Genomic DNA, 16,031 nt, shown 5'->3' with positions numbered 1-16,031 from the left:
CCATTGAACAAATACTGACCTACTACAACACTGCTACAGATCATGATAAAGATTGGTATAAAGTAAGTACTGGCTTCACCTCCTTGATGGGAGATGCATGGGTGTATTTGGGAGATATTTGAGTGTATTTGGGAGATATTTGGGTGAATGGCAGCAGAGTTTGCAAGGAGTCAGTCAAAAGACCATTGAACAAATACTGACCTACTATAACACTGCTACAGATCATGATAAAGATTAGTATAAAGTAAGTACTGGCTTCACCTCCTTGATGGGAGATGCATGGGTGTATTTGGGAGATATTTGAGTGTATTTGGGAGATATTTGGGTGAATGGCAGCAGAGTTTGCAAGGAGTCAGTCAACAGACCATTGAACAAATACTGACTTACTACAACACTGCTACAGATCATGATAAAGATTGGTATAAAGTAAGTACTGGCTTTACCTCCTTGATGGGAGATGCATGGGTGTATTTGGGAGATATTTGAGTGTATTTGGGAGATATTTGGGTGAATGGCAGCAGAGTTTGCAAGGAGTCAGTCAACAGACCATTGAACAAATACTGACTTACTACAACACTGCTACAGATCATGATAAAGATTGGTATAAAGTAAGTACTGGCTTTACCTCCTTGATGGGAGATGCATGGGTGTATTTGGGAGATATTTGAGTGTATTTGGGAGATATTTGGGTGAATGGCAGCAGAGTTTGCAAGGAGTCAGTCAACAGACCATTGAACAAATACTGACTTACTACAACACTGCTACAGATCATGATAAAGATTGGTATAAAGTAAGTACTGGCTTCACCTCCTTGATGGGAGATGCATGGGTGTATTTGGGAGACATTTGGGTGAATGGCAGCAGAGTTTGCAAGGAGTCAGTCAACAGACCATTGAACAAAATTTACTGACTTACTACAACACTGCTACAGATCATGATAAAGATTGGTATAAAGTAAGTACTGCCTTTACTTTCTTGATGGGTAGGTGGAGTATAATTTTTGGAGAGTTTGAAACATGGTCACCAGTAGAAGTGACCCAGAGTACTATGTAATATCTTAACTTATCTAACATGACTTGTATGAAATAAAAATGTTTTGTTTAAAAAAAAAAGTGCAGTGATTTATAGTGCACTATTCACATGCATAAACCCACAAGCCTCATCGCATTTAACACTGTGGTCCAAGACACACCATATGAACTATTTAGCAACAATCACAGATTTGCAGCTAAGAAAAATAAAAAATCACAACCATGATCAGTTCCCGAGTTGTTGTATGGGTAACCAAGACAAACAAGCAGTTAATTCCTTGCTCAGGGGACTTTCAAGTTAACTCAATCATGCCAATTATTCACGAGAACAAACAGACAACGCCGGGGCTCTAACTCTCATCGTCAAACGTCAATGCACCAGAGTCTAATGCCTTGAACATCGTACTGATTGAGATAACTTGACTGCTGTCTAACACTTCAGTGTTCACTCAGATCAGTATTCATGGCTTACTTGTCAAAGCATTGGTCTTTAGATCCAAAGCTCGCCAATTCGAATCCGGACAAGTGCATATACACCGGCCACTCTTGGGAAAGATAAAAGTTTGTCCATGAAAACCAACATGGCTTATATGTTAAATAATTTATATCATTGTTTTCACAGGCATGGCATTCCTGGGCATTTATGAATTATGAGGCAGTTCTGTATTACAAACAGAACCAATCCATCACGCCAACCCCGAAGACATCATCGGAAGAGAGAGAGGAGGACAGCACACAAGGACAAAGCACACAACAGCATGGCACACAGTCGGTAAGACAGTTATTTAATGCTCACATTATTTCTAACCCTAACCGTAAACTAACCCCAAACCATAACACCAACCCCAAAGGCATCATCAGAAGAGAGAGAGAGAGAGGAAAGCACACAAGGACAAATCACACAACAGCATGGTGCACAATCGGTAAGACAGTTATTTAATGCTCACATTATTTCTAACCCTAACCGTAAACTAACCCCAAACCATAACACCAACCCCAAAGGCATCATCAGAAGAGAGAGAGAGAGAGGAGGAAAGCACACAAGGACAAATCACACAACAGCATGGTGCACAATCGGTAAGACAGTTATTTAATGCTCACATTATTTCTAACCCTAACCCTAAACTAACCCCAAACCATAACACCAACCCCAAAGGCATCATCAGAATAGAGAGAGAGAGGAGGAAAGCACACAAGGACAAATCACACAACAGCATGGTGCACAATCGGTAAGACAGTTATTTAATGCTCACATTATTTCTAACCCTAACCCTAAACTAACCCCAAACCATAACACCAACCCCAAAGGCATCATCAGAATAGAGAGAGAGAGGAGGAAAGCACACAAGGACAAACCACACAACAGCATGGTGCACAGACGGTAAGACAGTTATTTAATGTTCTGCGTGCTATCCATACGCTTCAACATTAGATGTCCCAAGTTTTCTTGAGATATCTTCTCAAAATATCAAGAGATAACTTAAGGGATTGGATAGCAACGTTGCACAGTATTTTTGTGGGACCTGAGAACACACCAGGCACACTAGACTACTCCGTAGTCCACTTGCCCATTGTCATGAATGTGCATACTTTGGATATTGCATTTAAGCTTAAAACTCCGATTTAAAGAATTTGTGCGCAATTGATAGATTTTCACAACTGATCATCTTTTCAGTCACACCGTACTCCCTCTGTATGTTAGCTTCCCAAGTGGACTACTGACTTTGCCTTGAGAGTTAGGCCAATTTCTGGCCTAACTAAAATTGGTGATGATGTAATGCATCTTTAAAATGAATCTGGCTTGTGATTGGTCGCCCAGATCTCGTTATTGTTTAAATCCTCCGGACGCGTGCTGGTACCATTATAACTATACATGGTACACAACTATCTAGGGAATGCGGCGCTTTTGTGCTGGTGGATGAACGTATGCATCTAGCGCGTATTGTACCACCATGCTTAGTCTTGTGGTTAGATTTTATTGATAAACAAGTATGATTGACAGTGTGTGAGTCCCGGGTAAAGTTCTGCTTAAAAGTGAAAGTCCATAGTCGATTTTAAATCGTAATAAACTGGCAGATTCTAAAATTAGAATTGTTCAGTATTGGAGTGCCATTACGGTTATGCCATTATGATATGTTGCATGCATTCAATAATATAAGCCTACGTATACTTTACTTTTACTGTCACAAATATAATTATATAAACTTTTTCATTTATAACCATTTTATACTAGTATTTTGATGTAATAAATATCAGTATAAATTCGAGTTCAACTGAATGCGTTCATCATGATTAATAACGTATTTTTATTTATCAAAAATCGACTATGGCATAGTCTACAGGCACACCAAATTGCATTCTGAATACAAGGAATGTTCTGATGATATCAAATAATTGTTTGAAATTTGTGACATACTATAAATTGTATGGCAAATTATTAAAAATTGATATTTTTGACATTTAACAGTCCTCAAAGTAAACTTTATCAATGTAATGACAAGTACTTAATGTAGCTGGGAAGAAAAGCCAACCATCATTTGAAAATTTTGACACTTCGTATTGGAGATGTACATTTATTTCCCCAAATGACCTACAATTTTTTAGATCCTTTTGGAAAAAAATGTATATCTATATCTTCATTACGCATTGATATATTGTGGTATAGAAACTGTGGCCAACTATTATCCTAAAATCATTACTTGCTAAAAAGATGATTCTATTTTTTCTCACAGGGAGACGTGTTCCAGAAATATGCTGTTCCATCAGTTCAAGGATTCTTCCGTTCTATCGCACTTTCACGTGATAACTCGCTACAGGATACACTACGTCTTCTTACGCTGTGGTTTGATTACGGTCAAGTGCCGGAAGTATATGACGCCCTTGTGGAAGGAATCAAGACCATTCAGATCGATACATGGCTCCAGGTAAGTGTATGCTATATATCGCCGTATGTGTCATTGGCCCCTGAACATGTTTAAAGCAAAACCTCTTATGTAACGGTAACCTGTTGGCAGTTTTGTTTTAAACATGTTCAGGGGCCACAAGCACATAGGAGGTGTTTTTTTTTTTACATAGGAGGTTTTTCCTGCCCAATGACGATATTGGAATGTGAGCTAATTGAGGAAAGTTGGGACATTTTACTTGGCCAATTCCAGTTGAAATCCATACACCCCCTATGGAAGACATCACCTTAATCTTCCACACAGGGAGTAGATTTTAAATGGAGTCACCAATTTAGGTAGTCCCATTTGAAATTCACACTCCCTGTGTGGGAGATTAAGGTCATGTCTTCCATAGGGAGTGTATGGATTTTAACTGGAATAGCCCATTTGTCTCACTCCATTTGATGTTTTTATACATTTAACAGATTACCACATGGGACCAACTTCGAAATTGGACGTACGGTTCTGGAGATATTAATATAACAACTTGCATAAAACAATGCAAAAGAAACTAAACCCTCCATGATCTGCCATTTATTCTCAGATTATCATAGCATGTTTTTATTAACTTATAGACACACCCCCTCTGATAACATGCCTTGCTTATTGTTGAACTTAGACACTAGGTTTTACTCTTTAAAATATCATGAAGGAAAATATTTTTACATCCTAGGACATAACAGACTGATTGATGTTCACATGTTCAACAGCAATTTAGATTTTTCTTGACTTCAGAGGGTGTTAGACACAGGATTCTTCATGTATCTACAGCACCTGTTATGAAAATCATTTTCATTTTCTTACCAATTATTTTTAAGATAGTATCATATGCTGCAAATATTTTGACTAACAGTTCATGAAAATATAAGTCCTTTTTTGTCCTTGTGATGTCGTGTATCAATCCTTCTTATTCTTAATTGATTTTTATATTGGGTGATGGCGCCCTCAGGATAGATTTACCATAAAACTTACTAAGTGACAATGAGAGTGCATTTCCATTTGGTCAAATTTATGAACATGAAATGATATGATTTTTAATAAATATATAAATAAATAAATTAATTTTAACAAAATGTTGGTGTAATGTAGGATTAAGTGCACCCCTAACACTAACCCTAGCCCGCTAACCCTTACCCAAATTGGGGGTGAGGGAAGGAGATGACAGGAGTAGACTAGATTCTGCAATTATTGCACCCAAGTGTTAGAGTAAAATGTGAAAACATTTGAGAGTAAATTTTGTTAACAACTCAATTGACAATGAAATGAGTCAAAAACTCCAGGACCTATAATTAATGACAGAGATAAAAAGAATTTATCGCATCTGATGTCACTGTCAATTACGATCCTTGATTGGTTAACACAGGTTAATAGCGCGTAAAAGGAAGACCGATCTATCTGGTGCTGATCGGAGAAAAGGAATAGCAGCAAATGGCGAAAAATTATGTACTTTTACAAGGCAAAAAGCAGCTTTTCTAGGCATTGTTGACATGGTGACTTCGTGAAAGAAAGTTTCCTACTATAAAGACCTAACTTTTGAGATGGTTTGCATGTTTGAAGGTGCAAAATTGGTGACCGGTTATACCACCGCGTTCATTAAGTCATCATCACGATACTTGTAAACAAACCGTGCTCGAGTTTGATTGACAGATGACGTAATTCTTTTTATCTCTGTCTTTAATTATAGATGATTTGATTTCTTTTATTACAATTTTAAAAGGAGCCACACTTTAGCTGCAAAGTCTAAATTTAGCCCATCACTTTTCCTGGTACAACTTAGATTGATTTCTTTTGTTAAAGTGGAATAATTCTCGCGATTCCAAATACAGCGCGCCACCAACGACGGCAGTGAAAATTGGCTTGGGGTCGACAGTTTTTCATCAACCATAGCTGACCATTGTGATTATTACTCTAAAAACACAATGTTTTATAGTACTTTTGAAATTTTTGAGATTTTCTGTGTTGAAGTGAAATATTGCAGTTTGATATTCACAGATGTCCTTTTCTAAATCCCTCAAAATTGACGTTGATACTAAGTGTTTCCTTTTTGTCCTACATTTTCTACAACCGCCCTTTTTTGTTTTTAAACTTTGCGATGCTTTTCAGCCCGATACTTGTGAGCCTAGTCAATGCTGAAGTAGGCCTAGGCCTGTCCTTTTTTATTTTTGGTTATTAGAATAAATTGTTTTAATTCTTTCTGAATTTATTGTTTGTTCAATACGATAATAATATAACACCAACATCCATACTATAGTGTTGCATTTTTGTAATCGGCCTACATTTTCTAAAAATGGGTTTTTTTTGCACGAAGGCGCTTATAGCGACCCTTGTGGGATAGGCCTACATAAAGAAATTCAAGTAAAGTTTTAAAAGATTCTTAATGTCTCATTACTTATAAAAATGCATCACATTGGTTTGCCGTTTTTGTTATTATTGTAATTGTTTGATTTGTCCTTATTATATTTTTAGCCTAAATTTGTATTTTTAATTGTATTACTAAAAAAAAAAAAAAAAATTACGATCACAATAAAAACACTTTGTAGGCATAGCCTACCGCATAGGCCCTAAAAATAACATTTATTTTTTGTTAATATTTCAATTTTAGACTTTAATGCATAAGTTCAACAATACCTCATAGAGTTCTAGCATTATAATAAAGATGAAGAAAGTTTCAAACTGCATGCAAAAGAGTAGGCCTACATGAATTTAAAAGATCATTATTTTACGGCATAGGCCCATCAAGAAAATATGCATGAAAAACTCCATAACTTTAGAACCAAGTATGCTAGACCTTTGGTGTTTTCACAGTAACACAATTTTCAAAAATGCCTCTTTTGCCCCCATGAACCAGATCGTGTCACAATTAAGGTTTAAATTTGACAATTGTCATGCCCGATTTTAATATTAATTCATGTTTCTTTTTCAAATTTTATTTTTACTTCCGCTTTCTTGCATGTCATACCATCTTTATTTCATATTTCCCCTTTTCATAACCCAAGGAAATTTACTCTTAATGTAGGCCTAGGCCTATTCCCAATTAAAATAGCACACGTTGGTTGGAATGAGTTTCTTTTTAGTCATATAATATCGGTCGGCACAACATTGAAAAATCAAAAAACTGACTAAATATTCAATTGGGCAATTTTAAACGCCTAAGCCTATACATGTTTTTTAAAAAGAAAAAGAAAATGGGAAAGATTAAAATCTTTCCCATTTTCTTTTTCTTTCTCATGAAATTATAAGTCAACACTGTGAAAAGAACTGAACTGTAGTGTAGCCCAACCTTTACGGCATTGTGGACTTTGGCCAAATTGGAAAGGTTTAAATTGAGGGTCGACATTTCTTGCATATTAAATAATGGATCAAGGACTCAACCTACAAAGTAAAGAGGTCAAATCTGGGGATGGACTTTATTGGAGGGGTGAACGCATTGTTTAGGCCTGCTTCATTTGAGACTGAAGGGGCGAACAGGACACCCCCCACACACACACACCAATTTACGGTGAAGAATATACTGTACAATAAGGGACAAAACAAGATAACTTAACAATGTAGCTTAACAATGTAGTTTGGAGGCCATTATAGGCCTAAATGAAAATGAAAACATGCCTATTCATACAGAAGGGTAGGCCTATTCGAGTCCCCGCACCAAATTTATTGAGGGGCTGAGCCCCCAGCCCCGTTCATAAGCCTATGTAATTTTGTTGACAGAATTGCACCACAAGAGTTTATTTTAAAAATTAACAGGTTTATTTGTTTAGTGCAAGTATATCTGATATATTTTCTCCCGACATTATACATTGGGGCCAAAGTGTTTTGTTTATGGCTATAGGCTATAGAAGGAAATGGCTTCTAAATTTACCACCTTTCGTGATCATACAGTAGGCCTACATCATGCTACAAAGAGCGTTTCAAAACGTCAAAAAAAATGCTTTAATTTTTTTAAACAATTAATTCATATCTAGGCCTATTCAAGTTTGTAAAAAGGTTATAAATGTAAAACATCTATAGGCCTAGGTTAGGAAAAAAATAATAAAAATAAAAATAAGACAAGCGTTCAAAACATTTATGAAAACCAAAAGCTTTTGTCTTAATCATGTATCACGCATGGTATAATTATGGGAAAAGTTATCCAAACAAGAAATAAAAAAGATTTAGATTAAATTTCCTGTTTGAAATTGTCTTACATCAAAAGCATTTTCTATTATAGGCCTACCCAAACTCGAAAATTGACATTATAGGCCTAGATGGTCGATCAGAGACATCAACATTTTTGACATCGAGTTTTAACCGTAGATGGTTGAATAGTAATAGAGTAGGCCTACATTTGAAATTCGAAAACGTTTTAATCGTATTAAAAAAAAATGCTTTACGCTGTCCATGCTGTTAAAATATGTACCGGTATTGAATATTTCGTTATTCTAAAAATTGAGAACTAGGCCTCCTTTACTTAAAATCGTCGGAGGGTTGAATTAACAGCTGATCATCATCAACGTAAATAAACAAATTTGAGTAATCGATAGCAACACTCGTTACGTTTCCAGGGTCGATGGTTCATCGTCGACGCGTCATGGATGTCGACTTTTACCCATGATGCTCTGCGCGAAGTTGATCAGCCAGACGTGATCGTAGGTGGCGCGCTGTATTTGGAATCGCGTCAATTCAGATGAATTCATGCCAGATTATTTTGCATGTTTTATGATACTTACATTGTAATCCCAAAATATTATTATCTTGTAGTTTTATTTTATTTTCATGTTTATTTTATTCTTACCCTGCTGAATGCATTGTTTACATGGATTACATGTATAAATAGGGGTTATCTCATAAAGCTTTCATGTTATAGTAATATGTTTATTATTATAACAGATTTTAAATATCATAACTTCATAAGGTTCAATGATTTTCATGGCTCCTAATGCATAAGCCCTGTTCAGATGAGCTTAGAGTTAAGTTTGTGTTAGGATAACACTGAGCTACCTCTGAGGTAGCTTAGTGTTATCACCCGTCTGAACCAGTATTTTGTTAACAAACACAAAGCTCAACATGAAAGATTTACCATCGAGAAATCTCTGTGATAGGGCACTAACTTGAAGTGATCGCTGCCGCTAAATACGGAGTGCTTAGAGTTAATGACCACAAGGCGGGTCCGTGTGGACAAGTATCAGTGTTAAATGGTGACCTTGCACTACCTCTGTGTTACACTAACACGGAGGTAACTTCCTATCTGAACAAGCCTAAAATGGCTTGTATTTTGTAAGAGACAGTTGCACACATGGAATTTGCCCCAAGTATTAAATATCTTTAAGAATTTAATTGTAGATTAAAAAAGTTTTTTTGATAATCACTATAATAATATCTAAGGTGGAATAGTTGCAAGCTTTCTATTATGTGCTTTTGAAATATAGGCCTAATAACCAAAGGAAATATGAAAATATCATATATATTTATTTATAGCTATTAACCCCCTGAGGACTACCTGTCGATCTAACATTGCAAATATGGTAGCACGCAATCCAAATACGGTGGCCAGCACTCTCGCAATTTGTTTGACGCACAGCACGGTGCGCGCTGAGGTTACTAATGTTTACGCTGACGGCGCAGAGGTCCACTGTTGTTTATTAGTGACCGCGTTCAGCGTTTGTGTTTTGGCAAATAAATAGAAATGTATTGCGTATATTAATGAGGTTGTGAATTATTTATATTAACCCCATGAGGACTACCTGTCGATTTAACATTGCCTCTGATTGGTCAATGACATGATATCTTCCCTTTAATCACCAATCAGAATGGAGCTTTGCAAATAATTCACCTCAATTTTTTTGCATGGTGAAATTATTCTAACAATGTTGCTGATTGGTCTAATTGATAATGAAAACTTCTTTATGGCCAATCGGCAGGTAGTTCTCATGGGGTCATAGCCAATGACATACTATTGTAAATGTATTATAGATTGCTTCTTATGATTATTTTTTGGACATGTCGTTGGGCTAATTACTGAATGACCTCAATAAAACTTGGCGATAAATTGAGTTTTTGAAATCTTGTCAGAAATTTGAAATATGTAGAAATAATTACCTCTGATACAATGGGTGACAAAACACAGATTTTGAGATCACGTACACTTCAAATTAAACGAATTGACAGAAATGAAGAAATTTTCCAAATTGGATGTCAGTCAAAAGTATGAATTGTGTAGTTGCAACTTGTCAACACACATACCAGAATGGTACATATTTTATTATGAACGGATTTTTTATTTTTTTTGCGTAAAATACTTGTTATACTCATCTAGTATTCTATAACGCTTCAATGCCACTGGTTTCCTTGATAGCTCAGTGGTAAGAGGGTTGGTTTGTCCAGATACCCAGGGGTCCCAGGTTCAAATCCTGGTCAAGGATAATAAATTTTCTCTTCTGTGGCCTAGTGGAGGGAAAGAATAAATTGCATGCATAACCTCAAGCACTGAGCAACTCTAAATTTACTGATAAGTAGTTACTGTATTTACTTATGGAGACAAGAATATTGAATATGGCAATAAATAAAATCCACTGTGATGCAAGGTTTTATTCTTTTTGTAAGTTAATAATCTTTTGTTAAAATCAAGGTCAATTCTTGTCTCTATTTGAAAGCCAAATATGTGAACTGTTTTCAATAATGGGCTATTCCAATTTAAATCCTTACACCCCCTGTGGAAGACATGCTTGTATTATTCCACACAGGGAGTGTGAATTTCTAATTGAGTTGCCCATTCAGGTAATCCCATTTGAAAAATTCACCATGTGTGGGAGAAAGTGGGTAATGGTGAATCCAACGGACAAGGACACAAAACACATCAAGGATCAATAAATGATACAAGAGGATACCTTGAATATGACTTGCTCGTTTTCTTTCCTGTGTGGAAGATTAAGGTCATGTCTTCCTTGGGGGGTGTATGGAGTTCAACTTGGAACAGCCCATATTGGAGCAGATGACACTGAATGGGTGACTCCATTTGAAATTTACACTCTCTGTATGGGAGATTAAGGTCATGTCTTCCTTAGGGGGTGTATGGATTTCAACTGGAATAGCTCAATATTGGCCTTGGATTTGATTAATTAGTATGATAACAATTAACCCAATTTATATGTTTTAAGTTTGTGATTCCCAAATACTTGGTATCAGGGCCAGGGGTGTCTATTCTTCCAGAAAATTGAAATTATTTCCTCACCCTGCCGCGCTGTGTCACATCCGTCCCCAGATTCTTCCCCAACTGAGATCTAAAAAAAATGGACCCAAAAGGGAAAATTTTTGGCTAGTTGCTATCGGCATGTACTTTTCCTTATTTTCTTGTTCCCTCCCTCCCTTGTCTGAATATAGGTGTGTTGTCAGACCCAGAAACTTCTTTATACAACTGTTAGGCTAAGTTGTGAGTTGTTTTATTCTGTCTTCCCTAAAAACATTATGCTTTCCTAGATGGTACAGTCTGGACACTGAACCTCTGCATCTAAGGAATAATGGTTCAAAGGGAAGACAGACTGGCAAACACCTCTAGGCTCTTTATTATTTTCAGAGCTAGCTGTGATTTATTATTTACAGAGTGTGAGAGTTCGGCTTTGTTTGTTTTGATTTTCAGCTTTTTTTTGTACCAGTACACTGTCCTTGCTCTGTACAAAAGTATAGTCCTATTGCAGCTTTTTGCTAGGTGTTTTTAGCTTTTTGCTAATTCTGTTTTCAGCTCTTTTATATAGGTGACTCATATGCCCCTGATTTATAAAGCCTTAGAATTGAAATTCTTCTGTAGCAGAGTTCGGAGATTGCCACTGACTGAACTATTGCATCTAGGCCTAGGAAGGATAATCAAGGATTTGGATATGAAGCTGGGTCGAGGTTTAAAAGGGAAGATAAACTTGGACAATAGAACTGTTAACTAATTGATGGTTCTGCCTTCCCTTAGAATCCCAAATGCTTCCCTAGAGCTCCCTTAACCTTTGTGTTTATTACCTATAGTATGACCACTAGTCACTATTGCCCAGGCAGGGAAGAATTACTGACCCAACTTTTCCCTGTTTTATGCTTAAGTCCATGGTTTCCCTCATAATAATTATTTTTGGGATGGGAATGGGTAAAAGCCAAGGGAGCACTACATGTATGCTAATGCTATGTAGTACCCATTATAATTCTTCCCTAAATTACACTTGATGAATTACCTACCCTGTAGAGCAGTCACTGCCAGCCAGTGACCATCTATTCCATTCCAAAAATAGTCATAAAATATAATAATACATGTTCCAGTTATACATTTTCCCCCAAGTTTGTTAATTTTAATTTGAATCTTCCTTTGAATCTTGTTGACTTTCTTCTGTTTTTCTCCTCTATTTTTTTTTTCTTTTTCTTCCCCAAAGGGGTAAAATTATCCCGGGAAAATTATTCCCTCCCCTTTGGGGGGCGATTAACGGAAGAATAGACACCCCTGATCAGGGCTTTGGAAGTTTTTTGCTTGTGTGCAAATGATGCAGTGACTTATTACAACAATAGTTTATATTGAATGAGGCGACTAAAAACACTGTTTTACAGGTGGATGGACTTTTCAAGGAACTCTGTACGGACAGACTTTTCAAGTAGGGTTGTTGGGTCGATCATTTTTTTAAATTTCTAAAAAAAATATCTGGAGGTTTAAATTATCTTATAATATCACGAAAATCTGAAAAATCTGACGCAAAATCATTCGGAACTTGGCAATCATAGTTTTGAGATATGGGTCAAATAATTTGTGTAAGGGTGGAAAAATCAAAATTGACATTTTTGCAAAAATGGAAGGGAAAAACATTATTCTTTCACATGAAAATTTTTTTGATGAAATTCCGTAGGGAAAATGTTAAAAAAGTGACTTTTTTGACCCCATTCCTTGTATTGGGATGCAATTTGGTGTGTTTGCTGTGCTCTCTGGTCCAAGGTGGGTGATTCAGCCTGTAAGTTAAATACAAATTGGTATAGCCAGCTTCTTGTTAAATCTCAATTTAAATATCCCATACGAAATGATTGCTAGTATAATACTTCAGAAGCTCATAAAAGTATCAAAAATGTGAGGTTTATTTTGTTAAATGAAAGGGAAATATAAGAAGGGAAGAAAAGTGCCAGCTTCTCAAGGTAATAACACAATGGTTTGTATTTTCAAACAAAAATAAAATTGACTATTTGAATGTATGCCACTAAAAAGAATCATTCTACTTTTTATAGATCATAAAAGTATTGTGACAGTATGGTACTTGCCTTGATGAATGTTTGGAAGATTAGCATTCGTATCTTAATTAGGATCCACAGCATGCTCATCTATCAGGGCACAATTCATTGACCCCAATACATTTATACATTCATTGAATGACCTTTGAATATTTGGGTACAAAAACTCATACTCTGAAACTTGAGGTCAAATTTTGCACTATGATTGTTTTATTGAGGTTGTTGAATTGTGCCATTGGGATGAGGTCATTCTAGTCGCAGGTTTCAACATAAAATATCCAAGTTTTGAGATATTTTCTCAAATTATCAAGAGCAATCTTAAGAACCACTGAAATAATACTAGGCCTGTTTGTACTCATTTTAATGAATTTTTCATGCCAATTCCAAATATGGTCATAAACATTTACAATTCTGAAATTTTAGAATTAAAAAATGAAACTTGTTGTCTGTAGTCTGCCGAGGTGGAGTTAAGACCAGTTGTCTTTATGTGTTAGCTTTTCAAAGTAAATCCTTTCAACAAATTAGTGAATTATTAAAGAATTTTAGATAAATAAGCAATATCTGTGATTAGCAACATTTTTATGGAAAAGAAAGCTTTCGTTAATGCTGATGGATAATTGTCTTTTATTATCTATTATAGCTTTTATTGAAAGAATAGCTACCAGTATTCATATCATGAGTAAATCATTATGTGTGTGGTCTTATGATTAAAATTTTGCTTCAATAATTCAAGATTTTGGGATTAACGATTTGAATGATGTATCACTTTCTTTAAAGATTTTGTGAATGCAGGTAAATGATTTTCTTTCTATTTTAACATTTATTGAAAAAACTTTATCTTCAAGTTTAAGCGTTAAATTTGCAGGTGACCTTGTATTTAGAATTACTAATAATTTCAGGATTTCATGATATGATTACTGTGGATTTTGTTCATTTTGAACATTTCCAAACAAACCCACACATTTTAGTGATGTTTCACCACTACACTAGTAGTTTCATCAGACTGGCAACCTATCACGACTGTTTCCTTTTAGAGCGTGTTTCTACAGGCGCTCCGCTAAGTTACCGCTAAATGGATAACGGTATCTTACCGTTTAACCTGCTGTTTCCACAGACAGGTTTTTGCCGTTGGCGTGTTCATACCGTTTAAGCTGAATGACGTCATGTCCCTCTACCCTAACATGCCTAATATTGGTTTTAGTTATTTGCATCGTACCAACAAACAAGTTTTAAAAGTGTATTTTGTCTTTACTGTAGTATGGCCAGAATCTTTTATCGTAGGCCTAGAATTAATGCTAGATTGGGTTGTTTAATGGTTGATTACTGCCAAATAATCACTTTTCTTTGTTATATTTTGCAAATCAACAGAAAAGTTTGATATTTTACACAGTTTTTCACTATTTTGTGGCATTTACAAATTTTCGGGAGCAAACCCCGAATTCCGTGAATTTTTCTGTTTTTCCGTATCACGGAGAAAACGTGAATAGTTTGGACTTTTTTGTTATGTTGCCCAGGCTGTTATTAAGGTTCGTCCGTCCAATTCACGTGTTGATAACAGCCATTGCCTGATTTTACTCAATAAACGGCAAGTTACCGCTTTGGTCTGTTTCTACAGAAAATCTACCCGCTTCATCATCGGCAAAAACCTACTCCAACGAGGTTTCCGTTGGCGTTGAAAAGGCGTTGCAAAAAGGCGTTAGAGGCTGTTTCCACAGGAGTGATTAACGGTTCCATACCGTTTCCAAAACGGTATTTGGCTCTGTGGAAACACGCTCTTAGTTTTATAGGCAAACAGGAACCGCTGATGATGAGTTTGTCAAAGATATTGTTGCGTGCGTAGGCCCCCTCATCCTTGTTTTAGAGTGTTATGTCCTTTTCTGCGGATCTAAATGGCTTCTTTGAGCCCCTTGGTAGTATTGTCAGCTTCAGAATTTTAGACACTATGGCCCACAATGGCCTCATCCCAATGCCATAGTTCAATAACCTCAATAAAACAATCATAGAGCAAAATTTGACTTCAACTTACAGTGTATGAGGTTTTGTACCCAAATTCACAGAGGTCATTCAATGATTATACAAATGTATTGGGGTTAAAGAAATGTGCCCTGATAGATGAGCATGTTGTGGATCCTAGTGAGAGTCCTCCCAATTGAGTGATTTGTAGAGGTCACATGATCGGTGATGGCAGATTTCTGAATGTCTGTGACAGAAAATGTGAGTTCATCTTCATTTTTAGATGGCATTGTTCAAAATGAACAAAATCCACAGTTGGAATTAACTTTCCTAATGAACTTGTTCAAAGATGTCACGATTACTGATTTGAATGATTTACCACTTTCCATAGGGAAAAGAAAGGTTTTGTTTATGCAGAAGAATTGTTTTATATGCCATTTCTTTAGAAGAAATGTTATTAGTAGAATAATTGTCTTCAAAAAGTTGTCTTGAAGGTTTTACCTCTCAAGGTAATCTTTATTATAACTAAAAATTACAACATTGTTTGGGTAAATTATTTTAATAATTCACACCTTTTTAACAGAAATATAATGGTTTTGTCTGGTTGTTGCATTACAATTTTCTTTTTTAGCATTTTTTGATGTCCTTCCAAAAGGTCACATTTTTCCTGCATATTATAAAACATTTTTTGTATAATTTGCAAGACATTTTAGTTGAGATATTTTTAAACAATTTAAAAATGGTTGCCTTGTTTAAAAGATTGGCATAGCTGGGAATTTCTTTGGGGTGTGGAATTTCCAAAAAGTTTTCCTAATTAAATTTGCTTTACATGGAAAAAGTGGACTGGTAAAGGTAAAGTAACCCTCTAAAATGGACTGTTTGGGCA

General features: G+C 35.9%; 1 protein-coding gene across 1 annotated transcript in view; it reads left to right on the top strand.

Moving 5' to 3' along the window:
• The window catches only part of LOC140167875 (serine/threonine-protein kinase mTOR-like), a 245,616-nt gene that overhangs the window by 92,867 nt on the left and 136,718 nt on the right, over positions 1-16,031 (top strand). The window contains exons 39-40 of the mRNA XM_072191165.1: positions 1,654-1,803; positions 3,764-3,955. Of these exons, the coding sequence (XP_072047266.1) occupies positions 1,654-1,803; positions 3,764-3,955 (342 nt within the window). The remainder of the gene's footprint in view (positions 1-1,653; positions 1,804-3,763; positions 3,956-16,031) is intronic.

Source organism: Amphiura filiformis, chromosome 13 (genome assembly GCF_039555335.1).
Source record: "Amphiura filiformis chromosome 13, Afil_fr2py, whole genome shotgun sequence".
NCBI lineage: Eukaryota > Metazoa > Echinodermata > Ophiuroidea > Amphilepidida > Amphiuridae > Amphiura > Amphiura filiformis.
This window is presented reverse-complemented; position numbering and strand designations above follow the sequence as displayed.